Raw genomic sequence first — 21,281 nt, forward strand, 5'->3', positions numbered from 1 at the left:
CAGGTGGGAAACACAAAGGTCAGAGAAGCAGGGCAAATGGTCCGGCTGATGAGTGGCAGTGGCAGCTCCAGCTCATCTGCTTCCTGACTGTAATCCTGATGAGATTTCTAATGCCTTTTCTCCTTCGAGGGTCTCTGCACCCAACCCCACCATTGCCACTGACAGAGGGACCCTGCAGGAGGCTCATCCAAAAGTAGAAGGTTGACAAGTTGATTAATCCCTTCGTCATGCCCCTGCTCCCAATCCATCCATGGCTGCTAGCACAGGAAGGCGGTCTAGACCAGAGTGTTGGTTCATGCTATACCTGCTGTCGCCATATTACTGGAGACAGCACCAGGCATGCGCTCCAGGAATCCGAACAATTCCTGATAACAAACTCAGTGGCGAGCAGGCACTGCATCAGCTGGGGATAGAGCCCTGGGATGGCTGGTCTCCCGTTGATAGAAGCACCCTCCCCCACTCAGGGAGCTCACCTATAAGAGGGGGCTTTAAACATCTGTGGAAAAGTGGAAGTAAGAGATCATGGCATTTCCCATGAACTTGTGGAAGCCTCGTCGCCAGTCTCCCAGTGCTTCAGTTAATTAACCCTTATTGTTTCCCTGTTCATTTGTCCTGTGGTCTAGTAAAGGGACATGGTTGCCCTGTCCACCTTTGTATTCCCAGGGCATTTCTAACCCAGGCATTAAAAAAATCACATTCCTATAGCCACTCCTGGAAGATTCTGGTCCAAGAGTACTTACATCTCTAACAAACACCTGAGTAAAACCACAAGGTACAATGCAGACATGGATGCTTGAGAACCATCTGTGGGATGGATGGATGGACGGACGGACGGATGGACGGACGGATGGACATCACTTGTGAGTAAGCCACCAAAGAAGTTAAGAGCCCCAGGGACAATGGCATAGAAGCTTCATGTTCTATCTGCAAATCAGGACTTTGTTGAAGTACTCTAACTAGTTCAGGGACACAGCATTCTCTATTACCCACATTCTCCTCATTTCCTGAAAGATCATGCAAGTAGAAGGAGATGTTCTGTTTGTACCTAGGCAATTTAGCAATGAATGAAACCAGCTTGCATTGAATAATCTGTTTGTCCTGGAATTACATCAGTTTATTCGACAGCTCCCTCGAGGCTCGCTCTAGCTCTGAGTGGCTTCATCTAAACGGAATGGGCAGCCGGAGTAGGTGGCATTAATTGCCTAGTTTATTTTAATATACTCAACTGTTCGAGAGAAAAAAAACAACCTGCCCATTTTATTGCCTGGGCTGTGATTGGACCCTCACAACTAGTGGAGCCGCAGCACAGATATCCAGTGTGCACATGTCATTCTTCAGTGCGCACGCTCCCCGGTCTGAACATGAGCAGGTGGGGAACGCACTGTTCCCACCATGGCTCAGCCAGGTGCCCAGCTGGAGCCAGACGCTGCAGGAAGCTGGAACCATCTGCCAGCGCTCTGTGTGGCTGATGAGGGCAGGGGCGGGGGAATCACTAGAGGAAAGAAGTACTGCTCCCCCAGAGCTCCTGTTGGACCCTTCCACTTTCTTGTGCCTACACTGGAGTCTTGGGAACTGCATTGTTCGTGAAGGTCATGGAGATCCGTGAAAAGCACCAACCCCAAGAGAATTGTGGAGCCCCAATCCCAAACTCACTGCCATTGAATCAACACTGACCCTACAGGGCAGACAGGACTGCCCCAGTGGGTTTCTGAGGTTGGAACTCTTGGTCGGAGCAGAAAAGTTCATTTGCAGAATGTCTGGGGTTTCAACCTGCCAAGCTTACGGTTAGCAGCCCAAATGTCACGGCTCCTCAGAGACCTGCAAAGAGGTGCCCTCTTCTTCAGTGCCCTTGGCTCTCATCACTTGACAGCCAGATCGACCCTCCAGTACTCAGAAAACCTAGTACCGCCACTTCCATCGCCCTTTCAAGATCGCTAGCCACCTCGCCCCAGCCTAGCAAAGTAAACCAGGCATTTTCTGCGTCTACAAGGGGCCGACAAACACCAGAAAGAACACTACTGGCCCGGGATCAGTTCGACCTTCAAGGTACCAAGAAAGCGGAGCTCCCGTTTGGCTCCTTGCTGCTACCCCCACCTGCAGGACACGCTGTATTTCTACTAAATTGTGTGTGTGTGTGTGTGTGTGTGTGTGTGTGTGTGTGCAGCCCTGCATAGTGCCCGGGATCAGTTCGACCTTCAAGGTACCAAGAAAGTGGAGCTCCTGTTTGGCTCCTTGCTGCTGCCCCCACCTGCAGGACACGTTGTATTTCTACTAAATTGTGTGTGTGTGTGTGTGTGTGTGTGTGTGTATACAGCCCTGCATAGTGCCCACAGTGGTCCCATGGGCCAGCCTCACAGAGGAGGTGCCCTTCCTCATGGCACCCCTATCCTGCCTTGTCTGGAAACAAAGCAAACCCTGAGACCCGTTATGACAAGCACTGCCGATCTGTGCTCGGTATAGCAGGTTAACTTGACTCGTTGCTGGCCCCGAGGTGTAAAGGAGATATCTGTCGCCAGCATTAATCACTCTTAAGCTAACATTCCATTAACCTAATTAGGTCTGGAGACTCACATTTACTCCAAGCCACCATGGAGACACCGTGTCTGATACACACACACACACACACACACACACACACACACACACACAATTCCAGAGGTATTTAGCCTGGCCATCACTGCTCCCTGACACACACACACACACACACACACACACAAATGACATCAAGTGAGCACCGCCCTTCCAAAGAGGTCTTTCTAGCTGGAGGGGTGCAAGTGAAGTCATTAAGTATGTGGACTTTGGAGTTAAATATTCCTGGGCTCTGGACCTGCTTCTGTCACTTAATAACTGTATTAACTGACGTGACTTCTCTGGAACTTGGTTCCTGATACGGACAATGAGAAGGTCATTGGACAGACCCCGAGCATCCTCTTACAGTGAAAATGAAATGAGCGAATGTGTGGCTAACGCCTCGCAGTGTCTGATGCCCAGCAGGTGGTTCAGGGCAGTAGGTGCACTTGCTTTGCTTTGCAATCCATCAGTCATGACTCATTTCACTCTTTCTCAGACAGATGGGGATAGATCCTAAGGCTGGCTCATCGTAACATTGGCCAGTTACTTCATAAATATTAAGCATAAAAAATAACAAAAAGAAAATGAAAGTGGGCAGATAGGCCTCTAATAGATTTTAATAAGAATGCATTACATTTGTATGTGAAAGGCCAGTGAGGAGCTGCAGACCCCTGGTTTTGACCTGTTCTGAACCATGTAAGGGGGATGAACATTGTTACACCGTTAGCTACCAACAAGAGAACAACGGTAGAGTTCAGAGAACCAGGGAAATTGGACTTAAAAAGGAATTTCCCCATCTGGCTCATAAAATGTTAAAATTTATGACAAAGGCTAAAGATGCTTTCTTGGGAGAACTTGTAAGATTCTTGTTAATTTTGAGTCAGATGAAGACCAACATGGGAGGTGTATAAAGGACCTGAGACAAAGGGAGTCAAGTCCTGAAGCTGATGGAACTTCAAGTAAAAGGGATAGAGTGCAATATTCCTTCAGGGGGCTCACTTCTGCCATGGAGAACTCAACTCACGGGGTCTAAAGTCAAACCCCAAATGGATTAATTTCATGTAAACAAAATGCCGTTCAAGCAGAGGGCCCGGTTGGCATGGGCAAGGCTGACACAGTGGCTCAGGACTGTCACTAGGAAGGCAAATCCTTTCCATCTCTCTCTCAAGACAGAGCCACGCCATCAGTGACCATGTCGATCCCCCAAAAGATGAGTGTATGGGAAAGGCTGCCGGAGTCGTCCTAGACTCGGTCTACAGATCTTGTTTTCTTGTTTCTTCATTAAGTCTGTGTTGCCAAGATGAACGCACGCCCCGGCGTTATTACGTGTTACATCTGGACAGTCTAAAAAGTGGCCAAAGAGAAAAGAAACCAATGGCTTGGAGAGTGGAAAGAAGGGATTTCAATTCCTTCTATATCTAGTCAGTAACCTTCTCAAGGAATCTTTTTAAAAAGAGAAATCTCTATTTGATAGATATTAACAAGCTGATTAGGCAACCAAATGACAACCATACTGTATTAGTTGTACACACCTTTCAGAGTGATTAAAATTTCAATTAAAAAAAGTGGCAATTACAAATGTTGGTGGGGTTAAAGGAAGCCGAGATCAATCGTATATTGCTGGTGAGAAGGCAAAATAATACAGCCATTCCTGAAAAGTTTGGGTTTCTTTAAAATATTAGACGTGCCAATTGATGCATGTATGGATTGTGATGAGTTGTATGAGCCCCCAATAAAAGGATTAGATATATATATATATATTAGACGTGCCACTCTCATGCCCACTGCCATCAAGTTGATTCTAATTCATAGCAACCCTATAGGATCATGTACACTGATCCACAGGGTGTCCAAGGCTATCATCGGCCTCATCTTTCTCCTGGTGGGTTCAAACCATCAATGTTTTAGTTAGTAGCCCAATGGTTAGCCCACTGTGCTCCCAGAGCTTCTAATATGACCATGTTCTCATTAAGTGCCATCCCGTTGACTCTGACTCACGGCAGCCATAATGTATACTAAAACAAAACAATGACTATATTTGACCCTATTGTAGCCATTGTGTTAGTCCACCTTTTTAAGGGTCTTCCTGTTTTTCACTGACCCTCTACCACACATGATGTCCTTCTCCAGGGACTTCTCTCTCCTGATAACCCATATGACAAGAAACAAAGTCCCACCATTCTCACCTCTCAAGAGCTTTCTGATAGTACTTCCTCCAAGTCAGAGGTGTTGTCTTCTGGAAGTCCCTGGTACTTTCCATAGTCTTCACCAACACATAATCCAGACGCATCCACTCTTCTCCAGTCTTCTGTATTCATTGTCCAACTTTGCATATGCATATGAGGCACATAAAGATGCCATAGCTTGAGTCAGCAGCCTTTTAGTCAAAGTGACATCTGGGTGTATTATCACTTGAAAGATATCTTATGCAGTAAATGTTATCAATGTAATACATCATTGGCTTCTTGATAGGAATTGAACGACTGAACTATTTAATTGTATGATATGTGGATTGGGTGTCAATAAAAATGTTAAAAATTATATCTAACTACATGCTGTCCAGAACCCTTTTAGAGCCAAACACAAAGAGCTGGAAAGTAGAAAGATGAAAAAGAAATTCCATGAAAACAATAATCAGGGGTGAGCTGGGGAGGCTGTCTTAATGAGGGCAAATCAGTAAGTATTGCTATGGGGGTGCCAGTTCAGACATGTACAGATTTGTGCCAAACTCAATGTACTAAAACATGTTTCTGTGACCAGTGGGTGCTGTAGATTAGTTCTCTTAGTACTACATTTGTCTCCATTGCCATCAAGTTAAATCAGACTCACTGGAAAGAGTGGAGCTGCCCCTGTGGTTTCCAAGACTGCAAGTCATTATGGGAGTAGAAAGCCTATTCTTCTCCCACAACACTTACCTTAAGTCTCCTTAAACTCAAAGCAAACTGAACCAAGTGCCATTGAGACGATAGGACCCATAGCAACTATATAGGGTACCTTCCCCCCAAAAGGTACAATCCCCAGTGGCTTCCAAAGGGATCTGCTCAACTAGTTAAACTCAAGGCAGAGCGGTCAGTTCAGAAGGTGACGGCAATTGGCTTTGGAATTCCAGAAGGATCGTCTTGATAGATTTTCTCAAAGGATCATCACGGGCTTATTAGGAAGAAGTTTTATGAAATTCGAAAACTGAAAAATCTGGGTGGGGGTGGGACTGAGGAAAGTTGTACTGAGGAATTTCTTCCCCATCACAGCAAGGCAGCTGCTCACTCTTGAGTGTAGAAGGCTTCTGAAGAGAATTTCACTGGAAAACCTTCACCCCTTGGAAACCTTAACCGTACAGTCCTGAGCTTGTCCCTACAGACTTTTGTACTTTTGTTGTTGTTTCCCAAACTCAAAGAACATTATGAAGGAATAGGAGATATGAGTCTCTGGAGGACGCCCAAACTGCCGTTTTGAGGTCCCGTTCAAAGATCGTGGAATTCTTTGGAAAATAGGTTGGAGAGACAGAAACACCAGAAACACCTAGACAGATATGCTGAGAAACAACATTCCCATGTTTTGTTATTTTTGTTCAATAGTGGTTTCTATTATCTTGTAGCACTATATTTTGGCTTACCCTCGTATCAGAGAAAACAGACTTTTTGTCAAAATATATCACAAATCATCATGAAGGCATATCAGATAAGGTATATGAGGGGCTTCAGAAAGTTAGTGGAGATAATGGAATTAAAAGATCATAGAATTCTTCCAGGGCAATGAATGTACAAATGTGTTTTACACAATTGATATATGTATGGATTGTGCTAAGAGTTGTGTGAGCCCCAAATAAAACAATGTTTTTAAAAAAGAATTCTTCCATAATCCTTTTTTAACTTGTGGAAGTCCCCTCATACATACATGTAACAACAACAGACACCAGTCCAAAATACGTGACGCAAACACTGACATACATAAAGGGCAAAATAAACCATAGTAGCTAGAAACTATAACAGAAGTTGAAACTCAATGGAAATTACAGTAATAGTTGGAAACTTTTAATACACTATTTTCATTAACAGATAGAATAGCCAGCGAGAACATCAGTAAGTAATGATACAAACCATCCAGTCCTAACAGACTTAGATTGAGCACGCACTCCGACAGCAGCAGAACGCACACTCTTCCCAAGCACACCTGGGCACTTTCAGATCCGATCGTTTGTTAGGTCTTGAGGCAAATCTCAAAGCAGTGTTTAAAAATGTAAATTACTAAAGCATGTTAAATTGGCAATGTCAAGAAACTAGAAATCAATGGAAGGAACGTGGAACATTTCGCAAATATACGAGTTAAGCAGTATACGAGTAAACAACGAGGAGGCCAAAGAAGGACGCACCTGGGAAACTATAGAATAGAGACTAATGAAAGCGCAAACACATTTTATCAGAGCTTATAGAAGGTAGGGAAGGCCGTGTTCAGATGGAAACCGATAGTGCAAATGTCTACATTAAAAAAGAAGACAAATCTAAAATTCACCTAAATTTACACTTTGAGGATCTAGAAGAATAAAACAAAACTAGTCTCAAAACTATCAGAAGGGAGGAAGTAGTAAAATTTAGAGTGGAGCCTTCCCAACAGGATCGCTGAAGACAAACAGGCGCATAAGCAAATGTGGTCAAGAAAGCTGATGGTGCCTGGCTGTCAAAAGAGATTGCATCTGGTGACTTAAAGGCTTGAAGGTAAACAAACGGCCAACTAGCTCAGAAGCAACAAAGCCCACATGGAAGAAGCACACCAGCTGGTGTGATCACAAGGTGTTGAAGGGATCAGGTATGAAGAACCAAAGAACAAAAAAATCTTATCATTGTGAATGAGGGGGAGTGCGGGGTGGGGACCCAAAGCCCATCTGTAGGCAACTGGACATCCCCTTACAGAAGGGGTATGGGGAGGAGACGAGCCGGTCAGGGTGCAGTGTAGCAACGATGAAACATACAACTTTCCTCTAGTTCTTAAATGCTTCCTCACCCCCACTATCATGATCCCAATTCTACCTTACAAATCCGGCTAGACTGGAGGATGTACACTGGTACAGCTAGGAACTGGAAACACAGGGAATCCAGGACAGATGATCCCTTCAGGACCAGTGGTGAGAGTCAATATGGAGAGGGTGGAAGGAAGGTGGGGTAGAAAGGGGGAACCAATTACAAGAATCTACATATAACCCCCTCTCTGGGGAATGGTCAAGAAAAAAGTGGGTGAGGGGAGACATCGGTCAGTGTAAGACATGGAAAATAATTATAAATTATCAGGGGGGGAGGAGGGTGGAGAAGGGAGGGGTAAAATGAGCTGATACCAGGGGCTCAAGTCAAAAGCAGATGTTTTGAGAATGATGAGGGCAACAAATGTACAAATGTACTTGACACAATGGATGAATGTATGGATTGTAATAAGTTGTACGAGCCCCTAAAAAATGATTTTTAAAAATAGAACTATAAAAAAAGAGAGAGACAATGGGAAGGAACTGCTACCAAGGGCTCAAATAGAAAATCAATGTTCAGAAAATGATGATGGCAATATATGTACAAATATGCTCAATACAATTGATGCATGGAATGTTTTAAGAGCCCACAATAAAATGATTTTCAAAAACTTAGAGTGGCGATAAAGGATATAGAGAATAAAGAAATAAAAATAGAATTTTTAAAAAGAAATAAAACTGCCAAACTCTTAGCTAGATTAATGAGGAACATGAAAGAAGATGCAAATAAAATCAGAAATGTACCAATCCTGCAGGAATACCACGGATTGCAATTCAATACCATGAACAATTGTGTGCCAAACAAATTAGGTAATCTGGATTAAAACGGACAAATCCCTAGAAACACACCTAAATTGGCTCGCGCACGCCCTGCGGTTCCTTTCACTCATCAGTTTCTTCTGGTAGAAAGTCAAAGGCTGAGCTGAATTGAATAAAGCAAGAAAACAGACTAGTCGTGGTACAATATTTTGAAACTAATGGGAATTCCTAAAACGTTTTAGCAAAAGAAACACCCGCCTCGCGTTAAAAGAGAGGTCGAGGGAAGGCTTTCTGGCTGTGCCTTAAAGAGATGTCTGTCACGAAGTAAAACCCTGCTGTTTTCCAGGCTTGAAATAGTTTGGGCTTCCAGTCAAGAAATCAATGAAAATTACTTTTTCAGTTAGCTAAAATATTTCTTTGTGTATCTGTCAGGAAAGAATGGTGGATACGCTTTTAAAACTTGTTTATTAAAAAAGATAACTCCAGGCTTATCACAAAGCGGCAGGAATATTAATATAAGAATATTCATCTACTCTTTACTCAGATTCACCTACTGCTGTGATTATGCCCCATTTGCCTTTTCATTTACTCTCTCCGAGCATGCATATGCACACGCACATCTATGCCCATACAACACTTTTCAGAATGCTTCGAAGGGAAGCTGCAAATAGTATAGCGCGTTACCCCTACATCACAACAGTGGGTATTTCCAAAAGAGAGTGTTCTCTTGTATAGCTCCCAAAGAGCTACCTGCTTCTGTGAATTCCCGCTCCTTTTTCACTGCATTTGCTTTGTCAATTGACCCAACAATTTATGTATTTTTTCTCCCCGAAGTCTGTCAAGGCTCAGATAGCTCATTCATTTGGCAAGTGTTTAAAAATGCCTTAAGTTTGGATCATTTCCATAGCCGTTCTGTTATGACAGTGACATTTTGGAAGAATAATTCTCTTTTTTTGGAAGAATAATTCTTTCAAAATAGTTTTTCATGAAGGGGAACCTATCACAATGATCGATCTACAACTCCCTCCCAGGTGGGTGAAGGGAAACAGCGGTTTGCTGTAACACATGAATAAAAAAAAAAGTATAAATTACCAAGGGTCCATGAGGGAGGGAGAGGGGAGGGGAATGGGGCTCATGTAGAAAGCAGATGTTGTGAGAACGGTGAGGGCAGCATATGTACAAAGGTGCCTGACACCATGGATGGATGGGTGGATTGTGATGAGAGCTGTAAGGACCCCCAATACAATGTTTTTAAAAAATGTTTTCATGCAAGATTCCTCCCTCATGCTCATGTTAAGTTGGTCTGTTTCCTTCTGATTTGATGCATTTGTGCATGCTCCCCAGAGATTCTAGCACATGTGATAGTGTGTCCTTAGTATAGCACCTTCAGAATCCCATGAGGCTCCTTGACTCAGCATTGATAAGGTTAATTGGGAGCACCAGGCTAAGAAGACAAGGGGAGGAGGCCCTACCTTCGTTTACTGTGGTGAGGATCAGCCTGAATCCAGTCCCTGAAGTGCTGGCGTGGGTCCAGTCTTCCCCTTCACGCGTCTTCACCCTTGGTGCCAACTGCCCAAGCGGCCCACTCTCCAGTCCCCATCATCTGGAGCCAGGTCAGAGCTTGCAAGCAGAGGGGCTCGGTCTTTCTTTCCCACAGCTCAATGGGCAGCCCCAGCCTCTGCCGGCTTTCATTGCTCCTATGGGCAGACCTTCCAAGAAAGCAAGCTTAGCTTCACAAAGTTCGGTGCCTGATTTGCAGAAGGCTATGGAAGACGGTAGGAACCCAAAATGCATTTGCAGCGTCCCTCCATGGAGTAAGCCTCGGGGAATCCCCTCTGAACATGGCTGAAGGATGTGAACAGCCTTGCTATCAGACAGGGCGCAGTGTCAACTCGATCATGGCAGATGTAATTAGGTAAAAAGGTAAAACCTGATCATTTGATCTCCCTTTGACCCACTTAAAATTGGTAAAATCGCGTTGCTTTCTTTTCTACTGATGCTTTCCTCATTTATTTTGTTTAGTATTTATTTTTTGCTTTTAAACTTTTTGTATGTTTTCCAGTATAAGAAATCCAGTACACGTAAATCTTTCTACAGTAACTGGGTAAATGGTTTACTGAGGGCATCAAAAGGGAGGTTGGAGGGAAAAGGGAACTAATGAGTAGGAGGAGGAAGAAAATGTTCTAGAACTGAGTGTGGTACAACTCTTTGATATGATGGAATTATTGAAGTGTATGATAGGTGAATTATATGTCAATAAAACTATTTTTTAAAAGATCTGAGCCCTGTCCACCGCAGATTCTCTCCTGACAACGTGTCCATAGTACATGAGACAAAGTCTTGCCTTCCTTGCCTCTAAGCTAAGGTGACCAGATTTAAAGCGGGACACCATTGACCGTGGGGCGGGGGTGTTTCTTGATTAAAAATTTGGTCTATATAGACCAAATAGACCGTTCCCTAGCTTGTCGTGCATTCTTTCCAAAACTCGGGACTTCTCTAAAACACCCACAAGCGGGACGTCTGGTCACCTTACTCTAAGCAGCAATCTGACTGCTCTTCCTCCAAGAGTCTTTTGGCAGTCCATGGTTCAATATTCTTCACTAGCACTCTAATTTAAACACATCAACTCTTCTTGTTTTCTTTATTCAACACCCAATTTAACATGCATATGAAGCAACTGAGAATACCATGGCTTGGGTCAGGCCCACCTTAGTCCTCAAAGTAACCTCCTCCTTATCTCAACACTTTAAAGAAGCCTTGTGCAGCAGATTTACCCAATGCAGTGCATCCTTTGAGCTCTTGACTGCTATCCTTTAAGCCAAACATTAGACAAGTCTATAAGGAAAAGCAGTAACATTAGGGAGGTATATGTTCTTTAGGCTAATCGGTTCTTTTTTATAAAAAGGCAACATTTCCCCAAGGATATTTAGAAAGATTAAGAAAGAAAAGAGAACGGAAGTGAGAAACACAGGGAAGAAGTGATGTGTTACATGATGTTGATGGTGGTGATGTTACATTATGGAGATTGAAATCAATGACATCAAACAAAGTGGTAGGAATCCTTGAATGGTAAATAGCAGCTCTGTAAACTTTTACCCAATTCACGATAAAAAGTTTAAAGAAAACGGAAGGTTGATGGGACCTTTACCCATGTAGGAACTCAGGCCAAACCAACCCCTCGGAGACATCCTTCTCACACCTTCACAGGAAATCTGACCTTAAAAATATCTCCAGAACCTGCCTACTTCTCGCCAGGGTGATGGAAACCCCCTTGATCCAAGCCATGACCTTCTGATTGCAATTGCCTCCTAACGAGTCTCCTGCCTTCCACCCTTTCCTTACCAACCACCTGCTCTCCTCACACTACCTCATGCTCTCAAAAGAGAAAAGAGACTTAAATAATGTTATTTCTCTGCTGGAGGGTTAGGAAGATAACAGCTCATTGGAGGCACTTTACAAAGGTTAACTCACTTAATCCTCACAACGCTGTTAGGATTGTCATCATCCCCACCTTAGCGATGACATCGGAAGCACAGTGAGGTCAAATAAATGGGGAGTGAGGAATTCCAGAACACCGGTTTCATGAGGGCAGAGACTGTGATGTGTTAGGTTCACTAACAAATCCTGCACTTAGATCAAGGTGTGTCAGCGTGAGTGCACAGAGATTTGCTGGATGAACATTGTTTCCTCAAGCCCAATTCTACCCAAAACAAGCCTTGACTGCATAATTATCAGTCATCCAAACCACAAGACAACGGAGATAACATCCAATTAGATTTATCTATGTTGTAGGCCAGCTGGCTTCTATGGTCTTGGCTGTAAATACAATCTGGATGTAACGCCTGTCCCTCCATGGTCCCTCTGGATTAGCTTCAGCTGAACAAAGTGACAGGCCAGCAGGCCCCCTTCCGTAGTTACTGTTCACACAGCTCTAAACAACACACACACACACACACACACACACTGAACTTTCAGAGAGGAGCATACAGTCTTTCAGAGTCAGCGCGGGAGTCAAAAGAACCTGCCCCAGGGAGGCCGCCTGGGATTCCATGCACTATATTTTGGCCAGATAACTTTAAACACTCTGTATTTTCTTACTTTATCCAACTAAGGGGGTGCTTCCTTTAAACTAATTACTTGGCCTGCCCTATTTTTCAAGTTGACATGTATGAGCTGTCTTCAGATGTACTAGAAATGGGTAGAAGCAGTATCTCCACGGAGAGAATCAAACTAGATTGTACACGGAACACATCTCATGCTGTGTGTGGCTAAAAGCAAAACTTGATTCTCCGGTATCTTACACAGTGGCTGTGGTAAGAAATGATGCCCTGAGAAAAGTAACAGAAAATTTGACAAGCTTGCCTTCAGTGTTTGTATGTGATCCTAAGAAAGTAGGGGCACCTTTTGAGTCATTCAAACAGAACAAGAGACTGGTAATTTACGGTGAACATTTTCCATTCAAAAAATGACAGATGAACTTAAATCTAAATAATTTATTGTACGAAAATGTGTTATCAACATCCGAATCATTTAAGTCGTTTTGTATTTCACATTAGCGTTTTTTCGAATCAGGGTATTTTCAGTGTCATTTAGAACTGTGATTCTCCCAGACACTCATTCTCTCCCTAGGCCGGAATTTTGCTAAAACTGCAAAAGCTTGGTTCTTGGCTCAATTCAAAAACCCACTACCAGAGACTCGATTCCAACACACAGCAAATCGTTCTGGGCTCCATCCAGTCACAACTTCCTGCTGTGGACTGGCCGTTGGTCTCCTTTGTCCTCTTGTGATTGACTGGTGGGTGCATATCCATCGTCAGCCTTACTGGTGGCTGCCGGACACTTTCCAACAGGGCCCCCAGGGCTCCTTAGGTTCTCGGAGGGGGGGTTCCCCCCAAGGTGAATTTATTGTTAGATGGGGAGTTTACATTCAGATCAACTTTGTAGTCAATGGTTTCAATACTACCCCAACATCCTAATTTACTCTCTACCCAGTTCTTGACTTCTCTTCCCTTTCACCCGTTAGCATCTGTCGTTTGCTGTATCTTCTCCTTTTTGCCCTTCCCCACCGGCAATTTCCAAAGTATGTTCCCTTTGCTATGAAAGTTTTTATCTGGACTTTTAGTATTTTTCCCCTTTTAGAAATGGTCTCATATTTGTCCTTTTGTGCTTGACTAAGTTCCCTAAGCCCACTGAGGTCATGAGGCACTCCATGGTTTCATGGTTATTGTTGAGCAATGCAGAGTAGGCCACTGTGTGTATGTGCCCCCGTCTCCATCCATTCTTCCACTGGCAGACGTTCAGGGTTTTCATCTTCTTACTGCTGTGAACACTTGCTGCACTGAGCACATCTGTTCATGTTATGACTCTTAATAGTATGTTTTAAAAACTAGTTTGGGGGTTTTGTAAAATAGTAAATTAAAACCGTTGCATCGAAGTATACTGTTGGCCACACACAGAAGCCCTGGCCGCACTCTCAGCTAGGCAAGGTCAGCAGCTCCAACCCGCCAAGTGCTTTGCCCAGAAACTGTGAGGCCGGCTCTTCGCCTATACACTTAGTCTTGAAACTCTTCGACCCAATGGTTGTAGCTTTGGCTTTTCTTGATGGAAATACTTCCTTTCACACTTAGTTTTTGGACACTGGATGACTGCCATTTGCTCTTTCAAGGTTTTCCAGAAAATTAAAGGAGAGTGAAAAACCATGTTTCTCACATCTGCATTTTCATGACTTAGAGGCTCTTAAAGATGTATTCATGTTACACTTAGCACTGCAAGCCTGTTAAAAGACTTCATGTCAGAATATTTCATTATTTATTATTAAATATCTTAATATTTAATATATTAAGAATGACTTACTAGAAAGGGTTTCTTCTCCCCTAGGCAAAATAATCGACAACATAATTCCAGTTAGAAATGTGGTTTTGAAGCCTGTTTACACCTGTTACTCTGAAGAATGCTCCAGCGTGGCTAAATATTTACCACAGTGCGAAGCTTGTGCTAACAGCAGCAGCAGCAGCAGCAGCAGCAGCAGACTGACCTTTGCGGGGAGAAAACCTCAATGTAAACACTGCCTCCAGAGCCCGTCCTCTCTGTGCCGTCCTAACTGCCTTGGACGCCGTGGGTGGTGCAGATGACTCCACAGCCGGTGAGAAGTCCGTCTGACATGTAGATTATAGTCTAACTGGAGGGCAGCACAGACCATACAAAAGGCTGTTGCATTCTTAGCAATGCCAAGAGCTTTCTGAACTCGCTAATATTAGATTCTGAAGTGGGTGGGAGAAAAGAAAAACGTTAAATGAAGAAAAATTATATAATCATGCTTTTCAATTGAACATTACGATTTAGAGAAATTTGAGCCATCCATTTAACATCCCTTTTAATAGTGAACACTAGGTCTTGGAGTGCTACCTAGATGGACAGATTTACAGCTACTTGGATATTAAGTGCCAACAGACCTGTGGAAGGATAAATTCTCCACACAAACATCACCACGAAAAAGGGTACATTAGGTCACACACAGAATGTGAGTGATTTTAAATAATCTCTGTTAAAGGATACACAGATTCCAAGTAGACTTTACAAGACATACCATTGTAAGGACTACTCCTAAAATATACAATGCTTGGCCTGCTATGTAAATATTACTCGATTGTTATTAGGAGTGTTACGGTAAAGCTTTAATAATTGCACAAAAATGGCCTCTCCCTGCCACTTACAGTTGCCACTAGCTTACCGAGCACTTTTGGGCAAAGGAAGAGAAAATACTTCTTCCAGACTCTTTACTTCATCTGTTGCCTACCGAGTTTGTTATAAAACCTGTAACACATGCTGATTTATTAAGTCCACTGTGGTCCACTGCACGGCCTGCAAAACCCGTACCCAATGCTCCAGGTCTGACTTCTCTCAACAGTGGAAACTATTTCTCCCGTCAAACTTTGAAGTGTCCAGGGCTGACCCTAACTGCTATCCATCGGAAGCCATCACAGACAGACATCTATATCCAAAACCATATTTAGAATAAACAGTACCAGTTGGGTTACTGGTAAGTGTGTGTTTCTGGATAATGGACAATGCCAATATTTTTATAATTCTAAGTCAGAAAAAAACCTTTCTAGCTGCATTTGAATTATGGAATGTTATGGCATCTGTAAGAGCTCCCAATAAAATGAACAACAACAACAAAAAAAGTTCACGAACAACCCCACAAGTTTCCTCAGATTGTTAGGAGACACTCTGTTCAATAAAAAATGTGGCTGTTTTATAAAGCATTCTCATAATACAACGTTCGAGAGACAGCTCTAGATACCATATCAGTGTCACAGCTCTTGAATATTCAGAATCTGCTATTTATAACCAAAGGCCGACAGTCATGCTTTTCCCTAATTCAAGCCTAGAAGCTGACACTAGTCAAAAAGTAAAATCACTCTAAGTTATGGTAATTGGCACGCTACCTTCCCTTATGGTACAGGAAATTTACTCAGTTAAATAAGATAGTGATCAGGAATGTATTCTTCTCTGTGTATTTTGGATTGTACCATTCGCTTACACCAACTCACATATCCCCATTTACCTGGAAGTTCTGGTGTTTGCCCACTGGGCCAATGATGTGCCAACGTGCTGCTTCTACAGTTCCATGTCACACACTTAATCATGACCCATTCTTGTTCCTAGACAATTAAAATTCTGCACGCCAAAACCAGAATCCACACACCTGGCTTAGAAAAAATGAAAAGCAAAAGTTCTGAAACACTTTACCCCTGAAACACAAGATTAACTTGTGATGTAAAGCAGCACACCCAGGTTGGAGGACTGTACAACATAATGGGAAATATGCAACTACAGAGGTTCAGAGCTTGCTCCAACAGCATCACCTGCCTGTGGGGCAAAACAAGCAAACATACCACCATGAAGCAACTTGAGCGATGGGGAGGTTGTGGCTAGCCTGTAAGATTTTATTTGTACCATTTCAGACACAGGACATCAGCTTTTTACATCAAGTCTCCCAGACCATAAGTGGGGGTGGGGATAGAGGTGGGGGAGTGATGGAGTGGTTCCCCTCAGTCCTTTCCGTAATGGCAGATCGACCCTGCTCGTTCAGTTGCTCCCGAGCCATCTGTAACTGTCCTGTGAAGATCCATTCCTTCTGTCAAAGGCTGCCTGGAAGTCAGAGTTGCTGCTTACAGTCTTTAGGTGGGGAACGTCAGACAAGTCCACTGGCCTGTCTGCAGTGTAGAATCCTCCTGTGGGGCGTGGGCAGTTTCCCAAGTTGAGAGAGAGGCGGGAATAACAGGTGGTTGCTCGGCCTGTCCTCCGGCTGTCGAGAATGAGTGGGAGGCGTGTCAGCAGTGGTTTGTGTCCGCCCTTTCACTGGACACCCAGAGAAACACCTTATGGGCATTTCCCCGCACTTCTGTCTATCAAGTGCACACACAGTGTAGCATCCCCCTTCTGTTTGTATGAAATGATGACTCCAGGTGAAAAAACATTAAACTCCCAAGTGGAACTCTGTCTGTTGTTAATGTTGCTATTTTGCCACTGCACATTAACAAAAAGCACAATTTAGAGGATGGTTACAGTCATTCTTGTTTTAGTTACTCCTAAGAGCCTCTTGGAGAAAAGAGAATTGTAACTTCTTTAAGAAAGGAACTGTTTGGATATGCCAATTAATCCAATTGTCGTTTGCAGAAAAGTATTAGCTCATATAGACATTCAACAGTAGCCTTTAGTCCAAGGGAGCTTCGAAATGTTTGTGAAAAAACTCCAGTATCTTTCCATTCCATTTACCCATATACTTTTTGAGTCTCCTCATAAATTTCACTACTTAAATATTCAATATCTTGCTCTCACAAAGATACCCTAATTAGAGTTTATTTTCATGTTTTAGTAGGAGTAGGAGTGAAATTCAAGGCCTCTTTCAAGGTGGGAGTCATATAGAGGCCATAAGTTTCAGGCTCCTCAAACATTTCTTTTCTTTTTTTTTTTTTCCACTCCAGCCCCTCCTCAAACATTTCTATAACTCCTTATCAACACAGTGTTTGCGTGTAGCATCCCTTCTGCATTTAAGACTGGGGTCGTTTTGCACTTCTGTAAAAGATGTATTAAGTAGATGCAGGGGAACCAAAATATTTTAGAAACCATATCGATTTTCATTTCAAGAAATAATAACCATACTTACCATATATACTTGTGTATAAGCCAAGTTTTTCAGCACATTTTTAATGCAGTTTTTATAGAAAAATTAGGTGCTTCGGCTGATATTCGGCCGAGTATATATGGTATTTTCAACAAGTCATCAGGAACTGACTTTAAATTCAAGTTCTATCACCTTAATATTTAAACACACCTGGATATGAGATTGAAAAAAAAAACACATACACGAGAGCTCTAGGTAGAGCTGTAATAAACGAATTTCTTTTATAAACAAAATCTTAACTGAAAAGCCACAGTAGATGGGAAAAAGAAGGAAGGATATTACTTGGTAAAATCCAGTGACATCTACAATAGTTTTACAGCACATTTAAGCATTCTAGGATTTTATATCTTTACCTGCCTTCCATTTCTACATTGCTTCTTATAAAACTCCAATTAAGAAGATCGGTTCATCTGAAAACCTAGTTCTGAATTTTTATGCAAAGGGAAAATAAAAACAACACTCCAAATTTGTATCTTAATATTTTATAGCCCTAATTTAAAAATCTTTTGTTTAAAACACAATGCCCATTTGATTGGCAAAAAAAAAAAAGCAGCAGTACATAATTATGCTTAATCGTTATTCATTATAGGGAAATCTTTTTTAGCATGATGATGTCTAGAATGTACTTGTTCTTTGAGCCTCTTCAATGATTAAACTGACTTAGACCAATACTATCAAAAATCAGAGTACTGTATAAGGGGCGCACACTTACAATACTGCTGGCCTTTAAAAGCAGTAAAGCAAAAGAAAATACACCAAATAGCACATGCACATCACATCTGACAGCATCCACGGACTACCGACAAGGCTTCTGTGCACTGTGCCTCTTTTCAATAACTCTAATAACAACTACCAAGAAAGCAAAGATGAGACGAAAATGAATGGTACTGAACTGAATTGTTTGAAGCCAGTGCCCCACATGTGGGGAAAAGTGCATTTAGATCAGCAGCAATACAGCACAGTGGGAAGATATTGTGCTTAGACGCAGATATTCCAAAATTGAAAGATGTACAAGGCAAGTCAAGATATAAAACCATAGTACACTGTTAAATAACCTTGAAACGTACATATATTGCAGTGTTTAAAGAAAAACATTCATTTCATTGTACAAGGATAGGGAGAAATCCTTAAAAGTTACCTATTGTAGTTTATGATATAATAAATACATATCTATATAGCATTGTATATACATATATAGAATGTGATTTTTCACCCTCAAATTGTTAGTTTATGTGGATCTGCAATTTCCAGAAATGAAAACTTCTCACTAGAAGTTTTTGTTCCCCTAAACTTAAGAAAAAGTCATTTATACTAGAAATGGTCTTAGTACCCATCCCTCCCCGTACCCAAAAATCACTTCAGAGATTTCTGCCTCACAACTCATCAATGGAAGGAATTCTGGAATTGTTAACTGCATCTTTTCACTTTGCCAGCTGTTTCCCCCAAGAAAATAGCTTTTGATATTTAAACCAGCTGATTCTAATTCATCAGCAGGATATAAGTTCTAGACTTGATTGATTAAAACAGAGCAAATCAAAACATAACAAAAAAAAATAATCCAGTGATTTACTCTGACTGTAAACAATATATAAAATTTAAATCTCAAACCTCAAAATAAGTTAAAGAAAAATTCTACCTCCGGGTCTCTAATACTATAAAGATATGACAATTGGGAAGGGGAAAGTGTATATGAAAAGTTGCAACAAAATTCCCATCATTTTTCCCAAGAGAAAGTATATCTAGCTATACTAGCTATACTACCTCTGCTCCTTACATTTAATAACTTCATAAATTTGTTGGCAAATGTTTTAAGCAAACTGGCATATCAGATTACACGAGAAAAAACATCCATCAAGTTCAGCAAAGAAAACTTATATAAGCTTCTGTACAGAATTTAAAAAAAAATCTAAATGGCTATGATTCCTCTATTAGCAGAAACACATAATGCAGTCTTTATAAATCTGCCATATATATCATTATCTACATAAATAGATACAGATAAAGATATGAAACATTAATGGCAGTCTATTTTTGAACAGTGTGTGGGACCAGGGGATTTATATCAGACCATGGCACGATATGGACCCTGCATCTTTAGGAACTGGATGATGAAAGAAGGCCCCCCAGCAACAATCTGCGGTGGAAGGTGACTGAGTGGACAGTTCTCAATGCTCATGATTGAAAGCTTGCTGCAGAGGGCCAGCTCAAAGGGAAGGCTGTGCAGGTTAGGGTTGTCATTCAAATACAGTTCTTCTAGGTTCTCCAGTGTACCTGTTTTCAAAAAAGAAAACGAATTATGATATAATAGAAGACATTGTTGTTGTTTTTTAAGTTCAACTAGATGAAATACTAGGCTGGGCATTGTATACTCTTGACTATACCTTTCTGCATATTTTTCTTTTTGTAGGGAGCTTTAAAACTCTCTATGGCCCTGGATCTCAAACTTTGCTGCATGTTGTTAGGGCTACCAAGTCAGTTCCGACCCATAGCAAACCTATGCACAACAGAAGGAGAAACTGACTGCCCTGTCCTGCATCCTCCTCACAATCGTTCCTCTGCTCGGGCCCACTCACAGCCTGTGTCAATCAATTCATCCAGGGCCTTGCTCTCGTTGCCCCCTCCACCGTACCAAGCCCGAGTCCTTCTCTACTCAGAATCAACTTGGGAGGTATTTAGAAAATCCTAATGTTCAGGTCATGCCTTTATCCCTGAAATCAGAATCTTGGGTTTCAACTTAAGCACCAGTATTTTTTAAAACTGCTTTGGTGAGTTTTGAAAACTATTTCTTAATACTGTTTCCAAAATAGGAGGAATTCTTCCTTTATCGTAAGCTTTCAAGCTTGGAGATTTAAAAATACACACATGTGTGCCAACACCAAAGATTCTGTAGGACAGCTTGATACACGTCTACATTTTTTCAAAGCTCCAAAATTGAGATTATTATCTAGTCAGTGACTAGAATCACTTTTCTCTTGTAGGCAATGTGAGAGCCTCATAGTAATTAACAATGTATAAGGAGTCTCTTCACTAAGAGAATTAACACATAATTGGCTATACTTTAAAAACCAATTTATGCAATATTTAAATTTTCCTTCTAAGATGTCTTTGGACAATGTACTCTAGTCAAATGTCTCAATCGTTTGAGGCTAGATGAATATACTAGGAACACCAATGTAAAGCTGCCCATGTGCCGCCGACATTTAAAATTCAACATTTAAAGTATTAGGCAGTAGTAGGCAGAAGTCAAATAAAATAACAGCTAGCAGGTAATGAATTGATTTACCTTAAGATATTATTTTATCTTCAATGCAACCTTTATGAGAAGTTACCATTATCATTTTTATTTTACAAATATGAAACTTGAGGCTTAGAGATTTTGTACCTTATCCAAATTTCACAAGGCCAGTACACAGTATGGCTGGATACTATTTTATTCCAAGATCTGTTCTTAACCACTAATTCTATAGTGCTTCTGGGACAACATGGTATACATCAGACAAAATAATAACACATGGAATGACCAATTTAAGAACCAATACTTTTACTTACTCTGCGACAACAAGGAACTAACTCTTTATTAAAAAAACAAAACAAGATTAGGGCTTGTACTACTTAAAATTCAAAAATGATCAGCTGATTATATAAAACAATGACAATATTTTCATTTAATTCATGCTTAGGTAATTTCTAAATTTGAAATATAATTATTTTTAATTTAATTTATATATAAAACCTGTTAGAAATTAAATA

General features: G+C 41.6%; 1 protein-coding gene across 1 annotated transcript in view; it reads right to left on the bottom strand.

The window, feature by feature from the left end:
* Window positions 1-17,721: 17,721 nt before the first annotated feature.
* Window positions 17,722-21,281, bottom strand: part of SHOC2 (SHOC2 leucine rich repeat scaffold protein) — a 56,238-nt gene continuing 52,678 nt past the window's right edge. The window contains exon 8 of the mRNA XM_004700927.2: window positions 17,722-19,802. Coding sequence (XP_004700984.1) covers window positions 19,594-19,802 — 209 coding nt within the window. The 3' untranslated portion in view covers window positions 17,722-19,593. The remainder of the gene's footprint in view (window positions 19,803-21,281) is intronic.

The sequence above is a fragment of the Echinops telfairi genome, unplaced genomic scaffold, assembly GCF_000313985.2.
Source record: "Echinops telfairi isolate 266 unplaced genomic scaffold, ASM31398v2 ScPeMD7_70;HRSCAF=299, whole genome shotgun sequence".
In the NCBI taxonomy this organism is placed as follows: domain Eukaryota; kingdom Metazoa; phylum Chordata; class Mammalia; order Afrosoricida; family Tenrecidae; genus Echinops; species Echinops telfairi.